Below are 26,489 nucleotides of genomic sequence, written 5' to 3'. Positions count from 1 at the left end.
CTCTTTCCCTCTCCCTCTCCCTCTTTTCAGGGAACAAAACGTATACAAATCTTGTGCAAGACAATAGTCAACTTCATTAAAGAAAGAATAGGGCATGACTAAGTCGTTATATTAAATTTCTACCTATTTTACATAGATTAATCCACCATTAAAGATGCGAGGTATTGATTTCTTCTCCACATGCTCCCCCTCCCCAATAAATATAGGTTAGAAATCTGTTTAAACTAAAATAAAGACCTGCACAACAAATGCATACATGGACCATTCACCAAATTCTGTTTTTCTGTCTGTTTCTATCAACATTTTTACATAGCAACCATGCAAAAAAAAATAACACCTTTCATAGTACTTATACATATCCAGATCTAATCTCAGGTTAAACTCACCACCTACTGAAATATAATTCATTTGACAGCACTTATTAATGTACTGTAACACCCAAATAGACCAGTTCATAGATGTAGCACATGGTAAAATGACCCCACATGCTCACAGATCTTTTAAACATGGAGGGATGTCACTCCCAAAGTAATGGAGGTGTTGCATGAATAACCTCTATTTCCCTTTGAACAGAATGCTTCCACCTGTGCATCATGGTATGTACTTTGGTGCATTAAAGACCGCCATTTTGTCTTGGTGTGTTTGACAATAAACCTGTTTACCAAATACCGTAATAAACCTGCTATACCACTTCTTGCACAAAGGTTTCCTTTGACAACTCAAAGCTTGCTATTTTTTAGCAACAGCTGATGTATGCAAATTGAATTTTATCCACAGGAATGCCACTTTGCATAACAGATGCATCAATTAGTAACCAGGGGTCCTGGAGAGAAGCATGCATAAATTAATGTATGCAATTCACATTCTGACTATTGAAACACAATTATTTGTAACAGGTGAATGAAATCATTTATAACATGGCACTTTAATAACAAAAATTATAAATGCATTAAACTTGCAGAGCTGCCAACCCTATGCGACCAAAAAAGAAACCATGATGGCAAAAAAAGGAATTTCAAGCAAAAAAAAAGATTCATTAAAACAAAATTTACAACCACACGCGCGCACACTTTCAATGCAGAAATGTCCATTCCTCATGCATTTTTTCCATATTAGGACCTACAGTTTATTTACAAGTAGGTATTTTGTTGTTGTTATTTTGGTATTATCGGTGTTTCATTCTTTTCGAGAATATTTTCTCTTCAAGTATGTTTTAACCTTAGTTTTCTATTGACTTTGTGATCAATATAACATTTTAGGGCAGTTGTTTCACAACAGTATGTTAAAAAAAAAAAAGGAAAAAAAATTATACAAATTATTTAAATGTAATTTGAATGAAAAAAATAGAATAATTCCGGCAAACAGTTCTATTGGCCATTTCTGTAATGAATTGAAATTCTAATGCACACATCTTTATCAAGTACCTTGACAAACTACAATATATTTCATCCATCTGTCGCAAATAACTGTATTTCAATAGTCCAAATGTAAATTGCCTACATAGCATGCTGCTATGTCATACATGTCATAAGTTGGTCCAACATGGCACTAACAACAACATAACCCCAATTTTTAGTGACGTTTTTGTGCATTCCAAATTGCAAAATGAATAGTACCAAGTGCAAAACTGGGCTTAGTGCAGTCCAATACTTGTATATTACTAGTAAATATGTGACTTTATTCAAATATAATAAAACTTAATACATGATAAAAGATTAAATAATTTCTCCACAAATTACAAAAGTATTCTTGATACTACATGTGAATGATACATTTTTATAACATGAAAATTACAGTATCATCAGATGCCTACTTAAGTAACTCTGTGTATTTATAAGAAATGTACATAAACATATATACACTTGTTTAAGAAATGTATTATGAATTGGTGCATTTTTTCCCAATATAACCATAACATACATCTTAAAGACCGTCAATACTACTGGGCCAGAAGGGATTAGACCACACAGCGAGGACGCTGACAGGTGGCTATCTCATTTACTCAGCTCTCAACTAACATAAGAAAAAGAGGATCATGGGGGACCAACAGGCACCGATTGGGGAAGTTTTCTATATAGAGGGAGCAAGTAGGTACAAGTAGGACAGTGGGGCTTTAAACTATACTTTAACCGAATAAGAGGAGTTCATGAAAAGGGTTTGTCTATTCTTTCTAAACATTTAAGAAAGAAGAGCATGCATTAACTGCAAGTTTGTGCACAGAGCTTCGTTGTGCCACTTTTCTGAACTGCAAAATAAAAAAAGCAATTGAAATTGTGCTCACTAAAATTACACGCACATCTTTCTAATTTATATTTATTTTACAAAGGGGGTCCTTTATCAGTATCAACCATGCCTTTACATGCGACATATATAGTTCAGAATTTCTAATAAAGTGTTGAAACTTTTATAAGCCCCCCCCCCCCCCACCCAAATGAAAACAAAAAACGACTGAGTCATTCCCCCCCTTTGAATGTTTTTCTTCTAGTTATCTGGAAGTAATTGTCCAGGTGTGGTATTCCAGTAAGAATAAAACTTTGCCACATGATAACAATTTTAAAAACGGTCAACGCATATTAGGTGGTTTACACCTTTCTACGTTAAGGTTACTGGAACACACTTCACACTTACGTTTTGCGAAACTGAGCGGAGAATAAAGATAGATATTGCAAAGAAGCAAAGGGAAAGAACACAAAAAAACAAGACTGTGTTAGAAAAGCCTCGCCAACTATTAATATACATGTAAAAGTAAATAAACATCAAGTAGTATAATCATCCACAGCAAACAAGCTACATGTCTAACCGCTAGGAAAGAGGAGAAACAAAGCAAGGGTTGTTAGTACATGGAGGTTTATACAAACATGCATGCCAGTAACACTTTCAAAGCAAGTTCCCTAGCGATATACACATACACATGTTCATTATCCACTCCAAAGTTATCCAAAAAAGGGTGTCTACGTATTCTTTTTTGTTTCTAGTATTAAAAGACAGTCTTATTTAACCCTCAAAGTTGAACCTATACCCAACTTTATATGTCGATAGCTAAACACATGTACCGATACATGTAATTACAGTTTTTTCTTTTATTGACACAGAAAATATGAATATTTCTTGTTTTTAATAATATTTAATGTGCATCTCTTCATAACTGCACTATGAAGAATTTTAAATCAAATTATGATCAGTGAAGAGAAAGAAAATAATTCCCCCCCCCCCCACAATTCTTCTATTATCAATATGGAAAATCAAACCAAATTATCAAGCTAGAAGGTATAATGCTCAGCTCAAAACAGTATTTTTTTTAGGAGTCCCTCCCCCATAAAAGCAACGATTACTGTCAGAAAAAATAGTTGTTTTTAATATTTAATGACAGTGCCCAATGGGTCTATGATAAATAAAATGTCATACCTGAATTAAGCGCAAAAGTAATCAAATGATTAACAAGCAAATCATAGCGAGTGTTGGATATATATATAGCACAGAAGATGTAGCGTAAGCCATCCCATAATGCATTGCTTGAAGTGGATAGTGTGTGATGGTGTACCTCAAGGTTGTCTCTTTTCTCCTGGCAGTGCTCTAATACTCAGCCCAAAATATCAGAGGCTGGGGTCCGAGGCAAATATATGTTATACCAAATAAAATTTCATCCATCAGTAGCATCACACAGCTAGAAAAGATAAACTAAAGATCCTGTTCTAACAATAAGTCTGCGGAAAAGTGTTACAACTTTCGCCTTTTTTTCCGCCTCAACTTAGGAAAGTTTGATTTATGTTTATGAACGATAAAAGCAATTGGAATAGAAAAAAGTATTGACACTAGTATTCTATTTCTAATCAAGAATAACAGAACACAATTGCATTTTTTTTTTTTTGACGATCAAAGAATTCTAAGAATGATTTTACATGTTTATCAGACCAGAAATAGTTACAGTTTGAACTAACTACATTGCTGGAAAGAGAGCACTGCCAGAATAGAGAGCTTTACTTTGAAAGTGATAGCACATGACGGTTATATAGAGGGCGGCAGTCAAGAAACAATCACAAGCAGTAAAGAAGTCGTCATCATCATCATCTCGGATACCTACTCTTAGATTGGAAGCATACGCTGCTGCACCGGCCAGCTATAAGGAGGAAAAGCATAATCAACATGGCATACAAAATGGTTCTTAAAATCAATCTATGTAAAAATATGTTAAGAACGAGGGATAATGATAATGCTTACAATGATCATTAAAGGAAAGTGCTAATCAATAATGGTGATGATGATAATAAAAAAAAATTCATTATGACAAGAATAGTAACACTCATAAGTATATCCATACAACATGAGAGCTCCATATTCAGAACTTTGTCTAAAGATTTTTTTCCAATCGTAACAATTTTAATTTTTTTCTTAAAAAATCAATAATTTGAAAGCAACTTCAATATTACTTACATAAATACCTGTAAACCTTAAACTTTTTTCTTTAAATTAGATTTTAGCACATGTCAGTGTTAAAAGTGTCCACATGTACTCTTTAAGTGCTTCAGCTGGTAGAAATTAATCTGGTGTTAAGTCAATCTTTTAGGGTGTACATCCCCCGTCCGTTGTTCCACCATAGGACTTACCTTACACCTGAAGAGTCCTGCTAACCACATGGTCCGAACACTCTCAGAGTCAAAGCATAGACACCTACAAAAGAAAATAATGAACAAATAAAATGAGGGAAATAATGTATGTACAGTGTATATCAACAACAATATTATAGTATTATATTCTACTTTTACAGTTAATGTATTTTTTGCCGTTATTACACATTACTATGGAAGTAGTCAAGTGTATAAATGGTATTTTATAATACAAAAAAACAGAGGTTAAATATTAAAATTGATTAAAATATGATTAATTGAATGTCTTTAACTGCGTGTTTACTGGACTCAATTTTCAGAGTGAATATCTTTTTATATTTCTTACTTGTAATCCTTTTCTCCAGGAGAGAGGAATGTAATGGCCCATCTGTTGATAAAAAGATGAAATAAAAAACAAAGTTAAAATGATTTCTGATTAAAGAAAATATTCAGTTCTGGTAAAGGTGAGAAAAAAATTGGTCAGCTTTATAATTCCATGTGACAACAAAATCATACACCCTGTAGTTGCAATTTCCTATGAAAATATTGCTCTCTATGTACAGATATGTATGTTCTCATATACCATGGAATTAGGCCAAATTTTGATGCCAGATGTGTGCGTGGTCCCATATACCTTTATCTGTGATTGGTGCCTTTCTATATATAACAATTTTTCAGAAAGATTGTAAATATGTTTTTTCAATGATACCAAAACCTCACAATGTACAATCATTCTTCCAGTAGTACCTATTCAATCAGTTCCGAATAACTTCTAGACAGTTTTATTCACAATACAATAACATGAACTGTGCCCTACCTTATAAACCCCTGCAATTCAAATCAATCACAACTCTGTACATAGAGATTGCGAGTTTGTAAATTTGCAACTGACTGAAAGACTTGCGGACGATCTGAATCCATTAAGATTATTATACATTAAAGGCTGACTGTACTAGTTTGGACAGAAGGGATTAGACCACCCATCAAGGTCACTGACAGGTGGCTATCTCATCAACTCAGCTCTCATTTAACATAAGAAAAAGGGGATCGTGGGGGACCAACAGGCACCGATCAGGCATTGTTTGCAATATAGAGGGCAGAGTAGCTATAAGTAGTGCAGTGGGGCGTTAAGATCTAGAACTGCACAAAATCTTACCTCGAGGGGGCGCTCTTCTTGAACTTGGCTCCAATACCCATGTAGATCCTGAGAGGGACGATATCCCAATTGCTGATGGGGTTCCCGCTGGCCCTGTTCCCGGTCCTGCAGAAACGCATGGTGTTGGCCTGGATCTCAAAGTAGTAGTCCTTGAACTTCTTGGAGCTATCGGCATACTTGATGGTGGCACTGGAAGTCACACTCTTCAAGAACTAAGAATAATAAAGGTCAAAGTTAAAGCGATGTCATTATCAGAATATTCAAGGTAAAATTTCTGTGTCAACTCTTCAATCTTCATTATAATATCATCTCTTCCTTCATTCTCATCATCATCATCATCATCGTCATTTTTTTGTCGTCATCATCAACATCATCCACAGCATCATCCTCATCTGTATTGTCAATATCGTCTTTCTTATGATGGGGCGTTGGCCTCAAATTTGATGATTTTTGTTTACATGTTGTAAATCTGAAATTTCAAAAGCTACAGAGTTTTTCTTATACAGTAGGCTTGCGGGTGCACCATGTGAGAGAGAGAGGGAGGGTTGAGGAGTCCTGGAAAGGACTCTGACTTGGTAATCTTTCTTGGGGGTGTGTAGTCCTGAAAAGGACTGTTTGTTATATTTCTTAGCTTATAGTTCTAAAGAGAACTATAGCGCTTGGAGAGGATGAGTGGCTCGACGTTTCAAACAGGTTGACTATCCGTCGTCAGGAGTTTTTCTTGGATTGAAATGTTGGACATCAAGGGTTTTTAAGATCAAAACACAAGTTTAAATTTACTGACAAAAGGAGTATCCCGATAAGAACTTTTAGAGCTTGAGAAAGAGTTACAGAGTTTCAAGTATAACAGTCATACTCTGTGCAAAAGAGTTATGACATTTTTATGCTTGCTGTAAAAGTAAAAATGAAAAGAAAAAATATTAAAATAAGGCAGAAAAAGGAAAATAAAGGACAGAGGAAGAATATAAAAAGAAAAGGTAAGAAAGAGGTAGAGAGAGAGGTAGTAAGAGAGATTGAAAGAGAGGAGAAGTAACAGAGCATGTACGAGAGAGGAATATGGATGCAAATTGAATAAAAAATAAGAGAGAGAGATAGTCTTGTACATGAAATGAATAAAAAGAAAGATATAGATTGAGAGGTATTAAGATAGATATAATGGAAAGCAAGAAGAAAGATGGAGTGAGAAATAGTAAGAAAGACATGGGAGTGGGAGATAGTACGAAAGAGAGAGAGATAGAAAGACATATAAATGTTGAAACCTACCACTTCCATGCTATGTAACAAGCTGTTCTGTTTGATGCATAGATAGTTATTTGCTGCTGACGCTGGATCCCATGCTCCAACTTCAGTTAGAACATTCTCATAGTCAAACATCATTCTCTCTACATGATAAATAAAACATCAAAAGAAAAGTATGAAAGTAGTTTTTGTTTAAATAGTTTTAGTATTATGGCTTCATGTACAGCGTAGTCAAACATCATGCAGTATAAACAAACATGAACAAGAAAAAAGTGTTTAATAGATCATTCTTCTTCTTTTTTTCAGTTTTAGTTAGAACAACATCATGATCAAACAACATTCTCTGTGTAAAACAAAACAGTAATAGATCATTTTTGTTTAGAACATTCTATGAGGAGGACATTAAATGGAGGCAAAACACCTCTGCACGCTAAGTACCCACTGCACTATTCAAATAGGACCCATCAACATACAAAAAGAAAAAGTTCTGGACTTACCTAACTCTCCATTCTCTATCACCTCAAACAACCCCCATGGTTTCCCATCAAGGGTCGGTAAGTTGTGCTTCTTCACGACGCTCTCTACAACCTCCTTGGCTGTCATAGACTCTTGCACCTTCACAACGAAAACAAACAATAATCAGAAATCAACAATTTATCTCTATATCAATTTAAATATATTTATATATTATATTTGTATAAGGTTCTTTGAGCTGACCAAGAAATCAGTACAACTTGTGTGCTAAATGTAAATGTTACCTGAATAGCAGTGCATGCTTGTCTATTTGATTAAAACTATATATGCAGAAGATATATTACTTCTTCTTCTTCTTCTTCTTCTTCTTCAGGATAATCTGCCTCCTTCACTGCTGAACATTCTTGCAGATGTGTAAGTGCGTGTGTGTAGCGACACAGAGATGCCAAGGTGCGCAGGTGAAAGGTGTATATATATATATATGCATAGTGCTAGTTAAAATGTTGCCTACTGAATTCATTCATTGCCTAGGCTTAAAACAGGGGCCATGCTGTTCCAGTAGGCAAGGGGTTAAGAGACACACAAAAAAAAATCTAAGAGATTTGCATACAAAAAACAAAATATGGTTTGGGCAAGTTTTCTACATGATAAATTGATCAATTATAGCAACATACATTTTTAAAATCAAAACCCAAAGAAATATTTACAATAAATTGCCTTAAAATAATATTTAAACACTCACCGGAAGGGTTATGCTGTTTCCTTCATTCTTATTCCTGATGTAGAAGGGCATCACAATTGCATTTGATTGCTATAGAAGAAAGAAATACATTTACATGTGTAACTAAGTATGTCATATTATACGAATTGTGAACTTCAAGGTACACTGTAGATACATGAAACTACTCTTAAAACATGATGGACATTGAAATAGGAACAATGCTAAAAAAAACTTTTCTCATGACACAGAGTTCCTTTTATTTATATTTATATGTATTTCTAGAATATTGTGTATGATTCTTCTTAATTTGTATGATGTTTTCAATGTTTTAAATTCTGTAAATTCACTTGTAATTTAGCTTTTGGCTACAATGAGTGAATAAAATACATTGAATTGAAGAAGAAAAAAAAGTTGCCTTTTTTTTCCACACAGGTTAATAAACTAACAGGCCCTGTGGGGGTCAAATACAGTTCAATAGGTCAACTTCAAAATGGCTGAACTTTGAGATACTGTTCTACTGACCTTGGGTTTGGCATTGAAGAGTTGATGGATCTCGGTCAGTTTCTTGACCTTCTTCTCCTCCTCTGCCCATTCCTTCTCACTCACGTCAAACAGCCACATGAAGTAGGTCATAAGGTCACCGATCACGGCGATCTCCTTCTCAGCATTGCCGAAGGTAGACTGCACCAAAAGAGAATACATGTATAGCATGCTAATTGATGGTCTTCAGAAATCATTTAGAAAATATAAATTCATTCTGCACACAATCACCCAGATGTATTTTGCTGCAATGACAGTTTCTTGGCTGTTCTCTTTGAATAGTATTTTTAAGTACTTGTGTTTTGTTTCGTTCATTTATTCCTGGTATATCTATAATACATTTTATGTTGCATAATCATTTGTTTCAAGATATTCTCATTACCCTTTACCCTAAAAAAAAAAATGAAGGGGTATTCTGATGGTGTTCCAGCTGGGAAGGGAATCTGTGCCCCCCCCCCCTTTCCCATCTTTAATCCGTTGCCAAATGACATGTTATGAAATTTGGCATGAGGAGAGTTATCTCCTTAAAAATAAGCTGAAGAAGTTCATAGCAACATCTCTTAATTTTGGGAACTCCCACAATTTTTTCATACTTTCTTTCTTGAATTACTTGATGGTATGCCCACAATTATACAATTTCCATACAACTACGCCAGGAGTGTCATTTTTGACAGACATGGCGCATTATAAATGTTCACTATTATTATTATATTCATGCATGACACTGGTACCCATCTTTTATTTGTGGAGAAACTATAGTCGTGAAGCTCTCAATGGGAGGTTTTTCTTCGCACAAACAAATTGGGGATATGTAAAAGAAAGGCAATCTTACATCTGGAAGTGCCATGAGAGTAGGTCCAAAGACTGATGCCAGGTTCTTCTCCGTCATCTTGTTGATCCGTTCCTTCTCCTTCACTCTGAAGATATCAATAAGAGAAAAGATGAGAAAAGAAGAAAAACGGAATTAAAGTTTGCAGAGAAGATAAATTTAATGATAATCTATGTTGAGGGTTCTCTTATAAAGCGCCCCCATGCGGCCCTGCAGGTACCTTCTCCACTTTTATATTAATGAATAAGGAAATGAATAATTGTTTAATGCCAGAAGTTTTCTGGGTGGAATGGCAAGAGAGGATAGGATGCAATCAGCTGGTAAGACCATACTATTCAACTTTACTTGCTCATGAACCTATCTGTCTCTGTACCTTTTGCAAACTGGACAAAGGAAACAAAAGCAAGCAAAAGGTGCACATTTCAATTAGAGGAAAAAATAGAACATAAACAAGTTAAAGATCCATTTCAAATCACTAGCATACGGAAGAACAGAGGCAAAGGAAATGAGTCGTTAAAGGTTATTCATGGAATCACTGGGAAGTATTTAAACTTTACAGTAAAGCACACAGCTACATGTATAGTGTACATGCATGACTGATTTTCTAATGAATAACAAATCTACAATATTTCAAAACTAACACAAATATCCACAATAAGCGCTTTGAAGATGGCTACAGTACAAGAAGAAATTACACCATAAAAAAACATCTCAATTACTGTCTAGTGGTATTATCATTGTGTGTTAAAATGAACACTAAAAACCAAACTTATATTAGAACACGCTCCAATTAGATTTGTGAACACTAAAACTAAACTCTGCACAAGAATGTTCAGTGCAGCTTATTAAAGTGTTATCATTTTGGTGTTTAAATGCACACTAAAGCCAAAGTCTACACTAGAACTAAGACTGTACCTAATGAGATGTGCAATGATGGTCTTGAGTGTATAGTAGTGAACCTTTGGTAAGCAGCTCAGTATGTGCTTGTACCACTCCAGCTTGACAGAATGGTCTGTGTAATCTGCAAAAGGAGAACAAAAACATAATGAGCATTATAGTAACAAAAGATGTCCACTGTATGTCATTACAAAAAGCATTGATATTCAATTACTCATTTATCTCCCCCACAGAATAGGCATACTAATATTTCCTGCTGATTTGCAGACTTGATTCTTGTAGTTGTAGATCGGGTGGAGAGTTTGCTGAATAGGTAAAGTGTCTGACAGTCTAACCATATATCGCAGGTTTGCATCTACATACGGATCCGTCTGCATCGCGTGCTAACACGCCCCTACCCTTTTCCATCCAAACAGGTCCGGTACCTGGGGAAACACTCTCTTTGGAATCTTGAGTGTAGGAGAGTTACATATTTGCATGTTAAGAACCTCACTCTTTGTAAAGAGTAGAGTACAGGGAACCCTGGTGTAGTGGTAAACCTGCACATCCCAATGAGTTACATTATACTAGAAGGACAAACTCAATGGATTAAAGGCCCACTGTACTACTTGTAGCTACTTGCTCCCTCTATATAGAAAACAATGCCGAATCGGAAACCATTGGTCCCCCATGATCCTCTTTTTCTTATGTTAATTGAGAGCTGATTTGATGAGATAACCACCTGTCCAGGGACCTTGCAGGGTGGTCTAATCCCTCCTGTACACTAGTACAGATGGGCTTTAAGGTAGGTTTCCTCTGTAAGGCACGAGAGACTCTGAATAACATAACAAGCCACATCTTACCCGCCACCTCGATCCACTTAGAGTACCACTCCTTGGTGAGTACCGGGTCTGGGAGCTCTCGGAAGTATTTCTTAAGCGCCCCGGTCACATCGTTCACCTCAAACTCTTCTCTGCTTATCCTGACGGCCCTCGGGTTGGTCCTGAACATCTCACGCACCCGTTGAATCTTGGATGCTGTTCCGCTCAGTCTGTAGATGCCTTGCTGTTCGAGACCTGTTCAAAGAAGGTGCACAATAAAAGTAACAATGACAGTGAATGTGGCAAGGACAAAGACAATACAGAATCTTGGAGGCTGTTCCGCTCAGTCTTTAGGTTGTTCAAGCACCATTTATAGATAATACATACCGGTAGTGGCAAATGACAAGATTGGTATGTCAAATGATGGACAATGACAATGACCAAGTTAGAATGGAAATAGAACTGGAACTCACTTTTCAATTGTATTCTTAAATCAGTTGCATGGCTCATGCTCCGGTAATAATTACTCTGAGGTCAATATCATACATTAACCAAATGTTCAACTTTTGACCCAACCTTAATCATAACCCAATATGTTTTACTTTCTAATTTTATCAATGTGCCTCGCCGAAAGGCACTGACAATCATATAGTTTAAACTTTCCAAGAATCTGTTCCCAACTGCATCATACTGCGATGTTTTAGTAAAGATACACTGTATATCTTTTATCAATCAACTTTACAAAATCAAATCATTCCAAGTTATATTACATTAAATCAAATTAGTTATTTCAACCAAAAACAAATATACTCAATACAATATTAAATTGCAGTTGGTAAATTTCCTACCTTCATGTATGTAGACAAATTCAATACACTCTTTGATGATGTGAGGTATATGTTCTTCCGTTAAAAGCTGATCCTCTAACTCAGGTCCGATTTGCTGTATCAACAAAACAAAAAACATTTTAATGATCAGGTCATCTTGAAATGATCTCACTTTAATAGAACATCCTTTTTCTCGCCTGGGTATGAAAATTAATGTTTGGCTACAGATGCAAGTTAAAAAAGAAAATGGTATCGAGAATTTCAAACCCTCCAACCCCCTCACAAAAAGAAGTACACTGTACCAAATGTTACGGATTGAATAATATTAATAATAATAGCTCACATAATATGCACATTCTCCTTTCACCTTTGAACACCTCATACATGTGCATCTCAACTGAAATATTCTCACCATTTGAATCCAGAACCTCTATATAACTTCTACATAACATCTCCACAAAAAATCCAACTAAAGAATGATGGAGTGAAGCACTCACCGATGAGCTCTTTTGAAGAGCACCCATCCAGGCATCACTAATTGTCTGCTTGTCTGCTCGGAGGTAGATTGTTCTGGGGATAGAAACAAAATTGATTTGTAATGAGCAAATTATACAATTGAGCAAAGGAAAGAAACAAACATATTTGGATTGGGTCAATCTATAAATAGTTAATTCTTTGTCAGAATATACAGAGATTACAAGCTTCTTGTTTCTTATCATTTGTGCTATTTATCCTTTGAAAAGTAGACAATTTTATTTTTACTGAAAAAAAAAATCATGAAATGAATAATCTTGTTATCATCTAGAATACAAATTTGTGTAAAACTTCACAACTTTCAACAATTGGTTTCTGTGTTTTCCTGTATTAGATCAATGCATGATTATTAAATGGGGGGGGGGGTATATTTTTGTTTATCTTTGAGAGAATAAAGATAAAGACTAACCTTCCTTCAATGACAATAGCAATGTCCTTGATCTGTTCACTGCTCTCGTCGTCATGGTCTTGACCTGTAAAAGGGTACAAAACAAAGCCAAATGATACCAGTCTTCACACTTATTATGTTAGTATCTTGTATTCTATAGGAAATTTGCTTTAAAAGAAAACAGATTTATTGCTATTATCATCCTCATTGTATGATGAAAACAAATACAAAGACCATTGACACTTGACCATTTCTAGAGGTGTCGCTTGAAATTTCAATGCCCATGATTCACTCAACAAATAAAGAGAATGTTATTTACAAAATTACAACAAAAAAATTTGGGGGGTAAGAACGTTATTCTATGGAACAAATAACGAATAACAAATCCATTTTCGCATGATGCAACAAAACCTTTTTTTCTTCAAAACCAGCAGCAAGGACACGTTACCAGATTTGTGTAGGGAAATGAAAATGTTCTTGTTCTTTGTGAAGGTCTACATGGCGATTATATAGGTCATCCTAAAAGTTCATAGGTCAATTCACTTACTGATCTCCTTTGCTTTCCTCAGATCAATGATCTCCATGCCATCTTTCTCCGCTGAGTAGAAGGAGAGGAGTTTGCCTTTTAGTAGAAACCATAACCTGTGCCATGCCGTCTGAAAATGTAAACAAGCCAAAATATAGGGCGAGTCCATATCGAAAGGGCATTTTGAGAATATTTTGAAGCATTATAAATGGCCTTGGGACAGCTATATGAATTGATATTATTCTTTTTAAATCTTCACACCAGAGGTAAACAAGCATAAATGCAGGCTATTTCTTTTTCTTTCAGAGATATTTGGGTGGGGGTGGGCAGGGATAAAAGTGGAGAAAAACAGACTACATACCGTCGATAGACCAACTTTCTTCCTCAAGAATCCTGCGTACTCATAATCATCACAGTCCTTCCACATGCATTCTGGGGTCTGGAACTAGAAAGAAATGACATAACAAACATATTATTAGTATATAATATACTACATGCACCAACTTAACTACCTTAACTCTGTACCAGTCTCCTCAAACCCCCACAGTTTTTAACTTTTCATGAGAATCTCTTGAAGCAGTGTACATTATACATCTGAAATGTATGAACATAGCTGTTTTTGTAGCTATTAGAATCATTCATAAAATGTTGTGCTAATATAAATACACATGAACTGAACACATTAGAAAATAAAAGCATGGAACATATCAATAAAGTCATAATAATACTACAGCATTTATTATGCGCCATCATCGATATAGTAAACTATTTTGAGGCGCAGAGGGATATTATTACCCTGGCTTTAGCATGGCTGCCGTTATCGGCAACTCTAGCATTTCAAGAAATTAATGCCTGCCAGGTACCCATTACATCACCTGGGTTGAGTGTGGCAAATGTAGATCAATGTCTATATACACTTGTTTGAAAATTGCCTAAAATCTAATTAGCATAAATTGATTTCAGGTCGAAAACGCAGCCCACTAGCATCACCCATTTATACCAGCGAAAAAAGGCTGGCATAAATAGATAATAACAAGGCCAGTAATACAGTATAAAAGTTAGCTAGGGTTATGGTATGTTGTTTCAAGGAGTTACCAAAACTCCTTGGTTGTATGTTGAATAGTATTGTGTATGTTGTATAGTGTTTGCGAATGTGTTGTGAATGTTTTTTGTTATGTACATGTGATGACATTCATCACTTGTACACATTTCTATTAAATGTATCACTGTACACTGGCCTTGCTCGCTCACTGCCTCTGTTCTATCAGTGAGCAAGCCCTCACTTATATACCCGACCAGCAAACATGTACAACTTTAGACAGTTAGCAAATCGAACTTCCAAAACCACCACCCCAAAGATGAATTTGATGGAGTTCATTGAATAAACATTGTATCATGAATATATGAATACTAAACAACAGTCTAACCACCTAAACCTAAGACAATTTCTTTAGCATGCATTTATGAACAAGCATTAAGTATTCAATGATACACCTGCCCTCAAATGTGCTTGACTTCAAATAGACTAGCTCACAAAAGATATTCAAATTGTAAGCATGCTTCTACCAACAATGGTTGCTACTAGCAGCGACCACCCTAAAGCTTCCCCAACAAAGCAACAACTAATGTATGCAACCTGCATTCTGACTATTGAAATTCAATGACATGAAGTAACAGGTGAAAGTTATTCATTTGGGTCTGTCTATTTATGGAACTTCTGTCTTTGTATGTGAGTACTGATTCGCCCATGTGTTTGTAACCTCCCTCCAGGACTTGTCTTGCAATAGTGATGCAAACTTCAGTTGTTGCTAGGTCAGACAATAGACAGGTTTACTAACATATTCAAATTTGATGCATACTTTTTAAACAAAGGTTGTTCTTGACGACCCCAAAACTTGCCTCAGGCTTGCCCGATATATCAACATGTAATTATATATGGGATTCTGAGTATTGTAGTTCATTTATCAATAACAGGTTACTGGAATAATTCGTCACTAGGTCCCCAGGATATAAACATCCACAAATTTGAATATGTTAGTGAGCCGGTCTATTGGGTTCAATATTATCAAGGTAAATAAGTATATACATATAATTTGAATACATTGTACACAAAGCCAACTGTAGTGTTCACACACTGATTTGTGTTTGGTTTGAAGTTTAACTAATTTTTCTGTTCCTGTTCATGTATCTCACTTGATCAATTACAACTATTAAAATTCATCAACTTTCTCATCTGTTGCCCCCCCCCCCCTTTTTTTTCTTTAAAAATATGTTTCTCACATTTTTTTCAAGAAGGGGCACAATTCAGAAGAAAAAAATTATGGCATGCAAATTAAATTTTTTTAAATTAAAAAAGAAAGAGGACAGGTCATAATCTTCTCTGGGTGCCTGTTTAGTAATAATTCTGCCAAAAAGAAAGAAAGAAGGAAATCACTTTTAAAAGAGGGTGCACAATTTTGGTAATGTATTTCTAACTTGAAGTTCACCACTCAAGTTTTTAAGGGGGGCATGAACCGGATGTGCCCCCCCCCCCCCCCTTAAAAAAACAAAATGCTGAAGAACGGATTATTACCTTGACGAGGGCGTACATCCAGTTTTTCCTGTCAGCTTCATCTTCAGCAGCAAAGAGGTAGAGTCTTCCTTCCATCGTCGTTCCGATCTCAAAGCAATACTCATGGCTGGTTCGGAACAAGCATAGTGTGATAGTTAAGACGTCTTATATTACAGCCATAGCAAAACATCACATTTCAAGGTTTTTTGTTTTTTTTACAGCACTAAAATCAAAATAGTCTCCTCAAATTGCCACAAATGTCGGAGCAATACTCGTGGCTGTTCAGAACAAGAATAGTGTGATATTCAAGACATCTTATATTACAGCCATAGCAGAAAATCACTTTTCAAACCTTTTTTTTTTATGTATTAAAATCAGAATAGTCTCCTCAAAATCGGAATAAATAATATGTATATTCTTTCAATTTTGCCTTCATTCATAAGACAAATATAAATAAATTATTATAATGAATATTACATACAAGTAATGCAATAAAAATAATACTAATATTATTCTGGAAAAAACAGTGATTTATATTATATGTTGCCAACTCAAAGATCTGACTGCTCCTCCCCCCCCCCCCCCCTTTAGAATAATCTAAATCATGCAACACAAAGTACATGGAAGAACAATAATTACTATGAAATACTCGTATTATGGTAAATTTTTGAAAGAAAGAAAAGTATCTGACAACAACTCACCCTTGTTTTGAAGGAGCATTGGCTAAATACACAATCTCTGTCCCTTCAATCTGCTTCTTACTCTGGTTAGTCTGTTATAAAAGAACATATAAGATAATATAGGGAGATATTGTGTGCCCATGCCTTGAGCCATAATGCATGGCTGTACAGAGGATTTTTATATTTTGGGGACGGGGGGGGGGGGGGGGGGGAATTCAATGAAATATTGATAATTTATTGCATATTCTTCTTTTCTTTTTGTGGCAACTGCCCTCTACCCTAGCCCCCGCTGCGTACAGTCGTGGTTCAGTGGCAAAGCAATGGCCTCGTAACTGTGAGGCCTCAGGATCAAAACTGTGTCGATGTGCCACATAGTGCCCTTTTGTGGGGCATTAATCCTCATTACTGTAATTTATGACTTAAGGGCATAGGTCCCCTAGTTGATAAGCATAGTAGCATACACATTGATAATTTATTGCATATTCTTCTTATCTTTTTGTGGCAACTGCCCTCTACCCTAGCCCCCGCTGCGTACAGTCGTGGTTCAGTGGCAAAGCAATGGCCTCGTAACTGTGAGGCCTCAGGATCAAAACTGTGTCGATGTGCCATATTAGTGCCCTTTTGTGGGGCATTAATCCTCATTACTGTAATTTATGACTTAAGGGCGTAGGTCCCCTAGTTGATAAGCATAGTAGCATACACATGCGTTGGCAGTCACTCAGAACAAACACTGGCAAATTATTATTCAATAAAATCTGAGAATGTATACTATTATCTAGATCTATTAGGAATAAATCATTGTCAAAATAATTCCATAAATTGGGGTTTAAAAAAAATATTCCAACTATATGAGCGACAGTGTATATCTCCCTACAAACTTGAAGACATTACAACATACACATGTTTGATTGAGTGTCATAATAAATGTTATAACAATCTTTACATATCTGTTATTTGTATTCACTGATGGTTTATTTATGTCACTAAAATTTTAGTCAATAAATTTGTTCCCCCTGCTTCTCCTAAATGGAGGAATAGTAAATGAACATACAAATATTCTTATTTCATTTCTCTATAAATACACACACACGGTGTCAAGTATGACAGATACATGTATGAGCACTATACAAAAACCCACTATTATTATTATTATTATTATTATCATTATACAGACCTAACAGGATGTACAATGCATGTATCACTACGATACGGTACATATAATGCATGAGTATAGCAATCAAACCATATTTACTATTTATTGATGGTTTTTTTACATGTTGTATTTACACTGGTAGAAACCAGAACAAATGACTGTGCCAAGGTCAAACCATAACTGATCTGATTCAATGATCTTTATTTGCTTTTTTTGTTTTATCTTGCCATTCACCATTAACCTACATGTCCTCGTACATTGATTTATATTCATTGAGTAACATACTGAAGTATAAACGATTCTTGACTTGATGCAAAGTATCAATACTGGTACAAATTCCCTAATCATGGTTCGTTTTCTGTTCTTTAAATTTCATAAAATGCATTTTATATGTTCAAACTGCGCAATTAAAAATTCAGTTATGTTTTTAATAATCCACAAATACATGTATTACATTGAACTGTACATCATATTCAGAATGGATGGAACAATGTACATGTGCACTGTATATCGACACACTGTTCACACAGAGACCTATGACAATGAATAGACAACTATGCACCAGACTTACCTTCTCGTCCTGATAGTAACTGAATGTTCCATGTTCCAAAACACAGTATCGTCGTAAGAAATCTGGAGAAAAAAAAGGTAATACTTAGTAAAAATACCAGGTTACAGGACTCCTCCTCCTCATCATAATCATAGGAATGAATTAATAGCATTATTGCTATTATCAATAATAATCACCATCATCGTTACCATCACCACTGTCACCACCACCACCACCACCACCACCACCACCACCATCACCACTACCCACACAGCACCAGCTTCTCACCTCTCCTATTGCTGCCGGTCTTGTACAGATACCCCGCTTTCCTGATCTGCTCCTGGATGCTGCCCACACTGCTTATCATCTCCTCGGCAGGTGGGGCATTCTTGGGGGGCGGGGGTGCCTTCCTCGCCGGCAATTTGGGGGACACATCGCTGCTTGCTGGGTCAATGGGCTGTCTCCTGGGTGAGGGTAAGGGGACAGGAGAATCCCGTGAAGCCGGTTGCTGTTGTGGTTGTTGTTGTGGTGCTGGAATATCAGAGTCTAACGTGGCGTATGCAGCCTGGGTCATCAGTTCTTGCTGGTGCTGTGAGTAGTGCTTATTTTGCTCTAGAAGCTCCTGAAAAATTATTGTATTAAAATAATTTTGGAAGAAAAAAATATTTAAACAATTTAAAAAAAAGTAAATAAGTAATCAAAAGAATCACAGTGGTATTTCTATTGTGAACACATAAAATTTAAGGTTCCAAAAGAATACTGTCCCTTCAAAGCTATGAATAATACCCAACATATACATGTACAAGACAAACTTTTCAAAGAAATAAATTTAAAAATCCATCAATATGTCATTGGTGTACAAATCAACTTAAATCAAACAATATCAGATATATTCTGGTTACCATAACCCATTATATAACATGAATTTCAATAGAATCAAGGACAAGTCATCTAGGCATTCTACACCTGCAACAGCCTGAAAACAATGGGTCGTACTGTTCACACACTGAAAAACAAGATTTTGTAATCAAGATAACCAAATTGTTAAATTCACATCGAGTGGCAACTACATGTTTTTCTTTAAAGGAGACATAGCATTTTACAAGCAAATACATTCACATGTACATGTATACTAAAACACACTGTCAGTATCAAATCACTGGATCCACTACGTTGGGGATAACAATGTGTGCACCATCTTTACACACATTGGAAAGAATTCCAATCTTGAACATTTGCATGTCGTAGTTACCAGTTCATCCTCGCTTAATACACTGGGTGACTCTGACGACTGAACTTCCTTCTCTATGGTACAAGACATATAACTGCTGTACGCCTCACTCATCAGATACAATGTACTGGATGTGTCCATATTCAGTCTAGCACTTCAATATTAAAGTTATTTGTCCAATGGCTCAGACATGAAGACCATACACAATGACCCATCCGTCTACAGCCGTAAGTAACATATACATGACAGTCAAGGTTTTCGTCCAGCCAACAACAAATTCCAACCTTGAACAACCCAACCTTCAACAACTATAATATACATGTACACAGCTTATACTATGCTTCTAGTCAGTGACAATCTGGAACTAGAACAAATATGGTTTATAAACCAAATACAGGAAGTTTGATCCTAAAACTTTGATTAAAGGTCAGCTTTTGTCCTGGTTCTACCACTGAATTTCTAAAGAACTGTCTAAATATCATTCTACATTATTGATTAAATAGTGAGTACCGGTAGTTAGAATTGTTATACTTCATTGATTTGCTTACACAAGCAAAAATATGTCATCAAAGTAAACAACAATAACAACAACAACCTGGCAAAATCAACAATATGTTCAGTGAAAAGTAACATGGATATGTACATACAGTTGTAAGGGACAACCCACAGTTTAAATCTATGTTCTGTACAGTATAGCCCTAACATATCCCAATGTTATCCCCTTCCTTTGCTTACACAGTCAAACCTGTCTATAGCGAATGCCGAAAGGAAACACATAAAGTGGTCTTTGTAGACAGGTTCCTTTAGTACATGTTTCAAAGAGAAACCATTTTCAAGGGAAACAAAAAATGCGGTCTTTGTAGACAGGTGGTCACTAAAGCAGGTTTGACTGTTCATGTACATTGATAAGCATCAAACATTTTTTTGAGGGGGGGGTAGATGTTTATTTTATATTTTAATATTAAGTGAAAATCTCAATTTATTGCTAAAAAATGTTCCCCTTTTTTTCAATATCGAAATTTCAATATCATAGGTGTACACATACACAGTGTGCCTTTAATGTCTAATGAAACACATTCACGTATACATAAATCAATACCATAGGAGACCTTTGAGCTCAGATTACCCTCAATAACTGAGCCATATCTATCAATATACGGTCATAACTTATTCCTTGGATCACATTAAATACAGTGCTGGAGGATTATTTGATATGATCCGCCCACTCAGGCTGCGGTATGCAGCAAATCAAATCATATTTAATTTGAAAGGCATAAATAAAACAAGTAAAGTAACACATTCACTTCTGCATGAAAATGCAATCTGCTGCAGCAACTATTTGTTTTAATTTAAATCTCTTTATTTGCACATCCAGCCTCTTTTTAACAGAAATTGCCTGTTTGACAAATGCGATACTTAATGCTGTACACATCTTATCATATCCTTTTTCCCGACCCGAATCTGAACAAACACTGTGTTCATCAAACATTATGTAATGCATATGTATACATGTATGTACATTAGAAAAATACTACAACTACACGCATTCTTCAGCTTGTAATTCATGTAATAAGGTTGAACTACATGCTGGGTTAATTTCAGTCTATGAATGGTGGGCCTCACAAAGCAACAATTCAGGCCTTGGTATAAATAAACTTAACTTGTGATAAAAGATTAAGATCGAGATTTAATGATGATGATAATAATAATATTAAACCATTCTTGTATAGAGCATAGCTCACTACATTAAAGGGCCCCTGAAAGGCCACTGTTTTATTTCTAATATCACTTACTTTGATAACTAGTGAGTTCTCGTGTCCATAGCATATCTCTTTTGCTGTTAAGAAATCACACACAAAAACAAGGACAAGTTAAAATACAGACAAATTAAACCAGTTCCAATCAAAGTGCATGTACATGTAAATTTATTAGCTTTCACTAAAGGTATAAAAACAGGGGGAAAAAAATCATGTCCAAATTACAATCTTGTTTCTACTGTATTTGAATGAAGGAGCTCATCTTTCTTCCTTCCTTAATTACACCAGTATACGGTTACATCAGTGCACATGCGCAGACAGGCTGACCTCGGGTCATTGACTTTGAAACAAAGCCAATGACCTGAGGTCAGTGGTATTTATGCGTAAATTAAGATTGCGCCCATGCAAATGATGATTTGCACGCACAACGCAGTGCACAGGCAGTGATGTCATCATAATTTGCATGGGCGCAATCTTAATTTACGCATAAATACCTGACCTCTAGGTCATTGGCTTTGTTTAAAATGGCGCACACAACCGTAAACTGGTGTATTAGAAATGACTTCATGAATTGTGACCTCTGACCCTATGGGACATTATTTACAAGGAAACTAACAATGTGGAAATGGAAATTTGTCTGAGGATATCCTGTTTGTATACAAAATGGTCTAACCATCTTGCACCAAAAAAATAATAAATGAGCAAGTATACATAGTTGATATGTTCAAAAATTTGTCTGCTGCTTGATAAACAACTGAGACTTGAAGACAGTTTCTATCAAAATGCAATGTCATTAAATCCAAAACACTAACATGATTTATGTGAAGGGGCACTTCCTGTGAATATAATATGTCATACCTGATTTTCCATCTTTATTTACAGCATCAACCTGAAAAAGGGAACAGATAAAAGAAAACTTTAAAATATGATTTACAATGTAAAGAATTCACAGTGACCTACAAACTATTTGTGTAAAGGGGCTATTTATGAAAAAATAGTAAAAACATGTATATACAGTATTTATTGAAAACGGACCATTACATAACACATTCCAATTAAGCACATGGAAGGAAAAACGATTTCACATCATGGTCCCTATTTAAACAGAAGTTGAAGTTGACTTATTGCTAAATAAACTGCTGTGCACTGTGCATGCAGATGTATCAACTACATGTAATGTAGTCTAGCCATTTTTAACTTTTTCTATATTATATTTTCAATATTATATTTTCAATATCTCCTTACAACCGGAACTTTAGGAGCTGATATTCTTTGAGAGTTGATATTCTTTGGGAGCTGATATTCTGAATGTAGTGTACTGGCAAAGAACCAAAAACATGCAGAGAAAAATATTTCTTTAAGGTACATTACCAAAATATGATACTGCATTTTACTAGTCAATGCTTAAAAGACACTCACATTGGCACCAGAGAAGATAAACCTCGCGCAATCCCTCAATGCTCCACTCTCCACAGCCTTCAGGAGCTCCTGTGTAAATATACAGACATAGCAGAATAGAGAAATATATTTAGCATCTTTTTGATTAGAAAATATTATCGTTATAAAATACTGGAATGATAAAGTATGGATATAATAAAAGATAGATAATGAGAATACAAGTGTCAGATCGTGCAATATACATGTCGCAGTTTAGTAATACATGATGATTCTGTCCAAATCCCCCCCCCCCCCACCCCTTAGCCGAGAAAAACGAACAAATGCCTTAATAAAAAGAAGTCCTCTACAATTGAAGGCAACCTAGTTCAAAGCCACTTCTTTCTGATTTATTTCTCAACATGGAAGAATCATACTGGATAGTCTACAACTCAAGGTGAAGGATTGCATTCTTTTGAACAGAGGACAATGAAATGAGCAGAAAGTGATGTAATAGAACAGGAATTTTACCTTATCGAGTATCTCTTTCTCCCATAGAATCTGCTCACAGAACTGTCTGTCTCTGTACTTCTTCTCTATAAACAACTTCCGCTGCTCTCTATAGAATAAAAACAAAATAATAATGATTTAGCCATCAAAGAACAACGCTTATTTTCATTTAATATAAACTAGCACTTGAAGAAAGTGGTGACATTTAAGACTATGCCACGAGCTCATGTCCTCTATACAAGACATGTTACCTGTTAGTGTCTCTCTTTGCCCAGGTGTACAAAATGGATACTTGTAGGATTTGTATTGAAATATAAGTTATTGATAATAGGTGACATGTAAAGTGAGATATTTTCATCATCACAATCGCTACCATCATCATCATTACTATCCTAAACATTTTCTTCTTGACCATCATCATCATCAATGATCATCATCGTCCTCGGCGGTGTCCCGTCATCATCATCATCTTCACTTTCATCACCACCATTATCATCATTTTCATCATCATCATCATCATCATCATCATCATCATCATCATCATCATCATCATCATCATCATCATCATCATCATCATCATCATCATCATCATCATCATCATCATCATCATCATCATCATCATCATCATCATCATCATCATCATCATCACTATCAACATTATTCCAACTACCTTCATCACTTCAATTATCATCATCATTGTCATTGTCATCTTCCTCATCATCAACATTAGCGAGGTACTACCAACCTGGTAGGAGCATAAGATTGAAACTTTCCACAGGTAGAGAAGCTTTTGCTCATCCTGTTACATTCATCATTATAATCATCTCCATTATCAACATCAAAACCATCATCATTGATATCATTGATATAGCTCAGTCAGTAGAGCAGTGGTCTCGTAATCTTGCGACCCGGGTTCGAAAACAAGAAGATGCACTCGTGTCCTTTGGTAAAGCATTAATCCTCATTACCAGGTCTCTCGGAGAGGACCTTAAGCCGTCTGGTCTGTCCTCTGGTTGCTTTACTAACAAGCATTTATGCTTTCTTCGCAGGCAGGTAAAATAACCACCACAACTACAATTAATAGCCATTACGATTTCTTTAATCATCACTATCATCATCCTCATTATCCCATAATCAAAATCATAATAATCATCATCATCTTCACTATCACCATGACGACTTACATGCTATCATCTGGCATGGGTTTGACACCATCGTTAGGGTCCAGCTCCTTCTCCAGCTTCTCCTCCCAAAAGTTGTTACTCATCTTGTTACCAATGACAAGGAACACCTCCAGGGCAGAGTCCGTGAAGGCTTTGACATCCATCTTGAGAGATCTGACCTTTGACACATGCACTCCGAGGTCACGATGAATGCCTAGTCAAAGTAAGTGAATTAATTTGTGAGACTGTACTTTCTTCCGAACTACCGCAGATAGGTCACACTAAAAAAGCAGCAAAAATGCCTTGAACTAGTCTACCCTAGTTAGACCCCCCCCCCCCCAAATCAACTTTAAAATACTTGATGATTAAACAAATAATTCAATCACACGTGTACAGGTACATCTAATTTAATATCAATAAAGAAATATATCTACAAGTACATGTACATGTGCCTCGTTCAACTTTTATGATATATACATGTATTTCCATTTGTATTTCATTTGTTATACTCATTTTTATAAAGTACAGGAACATTAAAATGTATCCCCTCATCTGCATGAATGGACATGTTCTCTACTTTGAAAATTGTATTGTCAACTTACCAGCGCAGTTCTTGCACACCACTATTCCAAAGTTCAGTGAACACCAATCAGGATCTGAGGGTAATAAAAAATTAAATATTCTTTTAATCTTCTAGCAAAGATGAAGCACTTTGAGAATTAAAACTGAATCAAATTGGTTTATACAAATCCTCATTCAAATCTTGTTCACACTTCAGCATTCATTCCCACTATCACTGTATCATCTTGTCTCCTCCTCTCTTCTCTCCCTCCTCCTCCCCTCTCTCTCTCTCACTTTCTCTCTTTCTCTCTTTCTCTAGCTCATTTCTTTCCCTTTGTCCCTCTCTTTTATCTTTTATTTCTTTGTCATTGTTTCTCTCTTTTATCCTTGTTACATGTTTGTCTCTCTGTTGCTCTCTCCCTGTCTCTTTCTCTACATCTCTTTTTATCATTCTCTTTAAATCTTTAACTCTCTCTCTCTCTCTCTGTCTCCCTTAATCTCTTCCTCTCTATGTATCTCCCTTTCTTTATCTCTACCTATGACCCCCTCCCCCTTCCTTGCAATTTTCTTTACCGTCTCATTGGTTCTCCATCCCTTCCTTGCTCCTGCTTTCTCTCTCAACTCTCAAACACTTACTTTTCGCCCACTCATAAGAGTATCTGTCTATAAGTCAAATTAACAATGATTTGGTACCAGTATTGTAGAGAATCCTTTTGGGGGATACTACGGGTGGAATGGGTTGAAAGGTTAGGTCAAAGGTCACATTGAAACCTACCTGGCATACTACAGTCAGCACAGTATTTGTTGGCCTCGTTTTCCCAGGCTTTGTGAAGATACTGGATGGGAAAACACAAATACAGGTCAGTAAATGTATGACTACTACAAACAAGTTTAATACACGGTCAATTTCCTATGCTGACCCAATTCCTAAGTAAAATCCTGGACCAAAATCTGTACCTAAACCCATTAAAGCCTCACTGCACTACCTAGAGCTACTTGCGCCCTCTATATAGCAAACAATGTCTAATCAGTGACCATTGGTCCCCCATGATCCTCTTTTTCTTATGTTAATTGAGAGCTGACTTGATGAGATAACCACCTGTCAGAGACCATGCAGGAAGGTCTAATCCTCCTGGCCAAACTAGTGTACATAGGCTTTAAACCTTATACCTTATTGTAACAATGATCCTACACGTATATTAATATTCAACAGAATAAAGCATGGAGTGATGATCACCGGAGAAAATGTTAGATTACTGCTTTAATCTCTGAGGCCTACTCGACATTTGCACACAAAAAATGAAAACCAAAGCATCATCAAAATACTGGTACCCTCTTAATCATGCAGTTACACATGAACGATATTACTAAGATGATTTTCAAGGACACAGAGCATTCATAAACAGTTTCAGTTGTTGCAAGTA

At 35.9% G+C, this 26,489-nt stretch overlaps 1 protein-coding gene across 11 annotated transcripts in view; it reads right to left on the bottom strand.

The window, feature by feature from the left end:
- The window catches only part of LOC591421 (arf-GAP with Rho-GAP domain, ANK repeat and PH domain-containing protein 1), a 76,531-nt gene that overhangs the window by 6,658 nt on the left and 43,384 nt on the right, over positions 1–26,489 (bottom strand). For 6 of the 11 annotated variants that reach the window (XM_030980534.1, XM_030980529.1, XM_030980531.1 and 3 more), the window contains 27 exons: positions 25,841–25,901; positions 25,107–25,160; positions 24,526–24,718; positions 23,363–23,450; positions 22,877–22,945; positions 22,316–22,346; positions 21,494–21,537; positions 18,758–19,091; positions 18,491–18,552; positions 16,788–16,858; positions 16,108–16,213; positions 13,897–13,980; positions 13,557–13,665; positions 13,031–13,094; positions 12,585–12,657; positions 12,109–12,202; positions 11,303–11,515; positions 10,479–10,584; positions 9,567–9,651; positions 8,717–8,875; positions 8,216–8,284; positions 7,497–7,614; positions 7,024–7,142; positions 5,761–5,972; positions 4,951–4,992; positions 4,605–4,668; positions 4,082–4,117 (listed from right to left, as the gene is read on the bottom strand). In XM_030980534.1, the coding sequence (XP_030836394.1) occupies positions 4,082–4,117; positions 4,605–4,668; positions 4,951–4,992; positions 5,761–5,972; positions 7,024–7,142; positions 7,497–7,614; positions 8,216–8,284; positions 8,717–8,875; positions 9,567–9,651; positions 10,479–10,584; positions 11,303–11,515; positions 12,109–12,202; positions 12,585–12,657; positions 13,031–13,094; positions 13,557–13,665; positions 13,897–13,980; positions 16,108–16,213; positions 16,788–16,858; positions 18,491–18,552; positions 18,758–19,091; positions 21,494–21,537; positions 22,316–22,346; positions 22,877–22,945; positions 23,363–23,450; positions 24,526–24,718; positions 25,107–25,160; positions 25,841–25,901 (2,760 nt within the window). Of the gene's footprint in view, positions 1–2,628; positions 2,640–4,081; positions 4,118–4,604; positions 4,669–4,950; positions 4,993–5,760; positions 5,973–7,023; positions 7,143–7,496; positions 7,615–8,215; positions 8,285–8,716; positions 8,876–9,566; positions 9,652–10,478; positions 10,585–11,302; positions 11,516–12,108; positions 12,203–12,584; positions 12,658–13,030; positions 13,095–13,556; positions 13,666–13,896; positions 13,981–16,107; positions 16,214–16,787; positions 16,859–18,490; positions 18,553–18,757; positions 19,092–21,493; positions 21,538–22,315; positions 22,347–22,876; positions 22,946–23,362; positions 23,451–24,525; positions 24,719–25,106; positions 25,161–25,840; positions 25,902–26,489 lie in introns of all 11 variants that reach the window. The other 5 variants (XM_030980538.1, XM_030980537.1, XM_030980539.1 and 2 more) reach the window with 2 other exon arrangements.

This window comes from Strongylocentrotus purpuratus, unplaced genomic scaffold (assembly GCF_000002235.5).
Source record: "Strongylocentrotus purpuratus isolate Spur 01 unplaced genomic scaffold, Spur_5.0 spur5_scaffold_11, whole genome shotgun sequence".
NCBI classification, from domain to species: Eukaryota; Metazoa; Echinodermata; class Echinoidea; order Camarodonta; family Strongylocentrotidae; genus Strongylocentrotus; species Strongylocentrotus purpuratus.
Note: the sequence above shows the minus strand (reverse complement) of the source record. Positions and strands in the feature narration are given on the sequence as shown.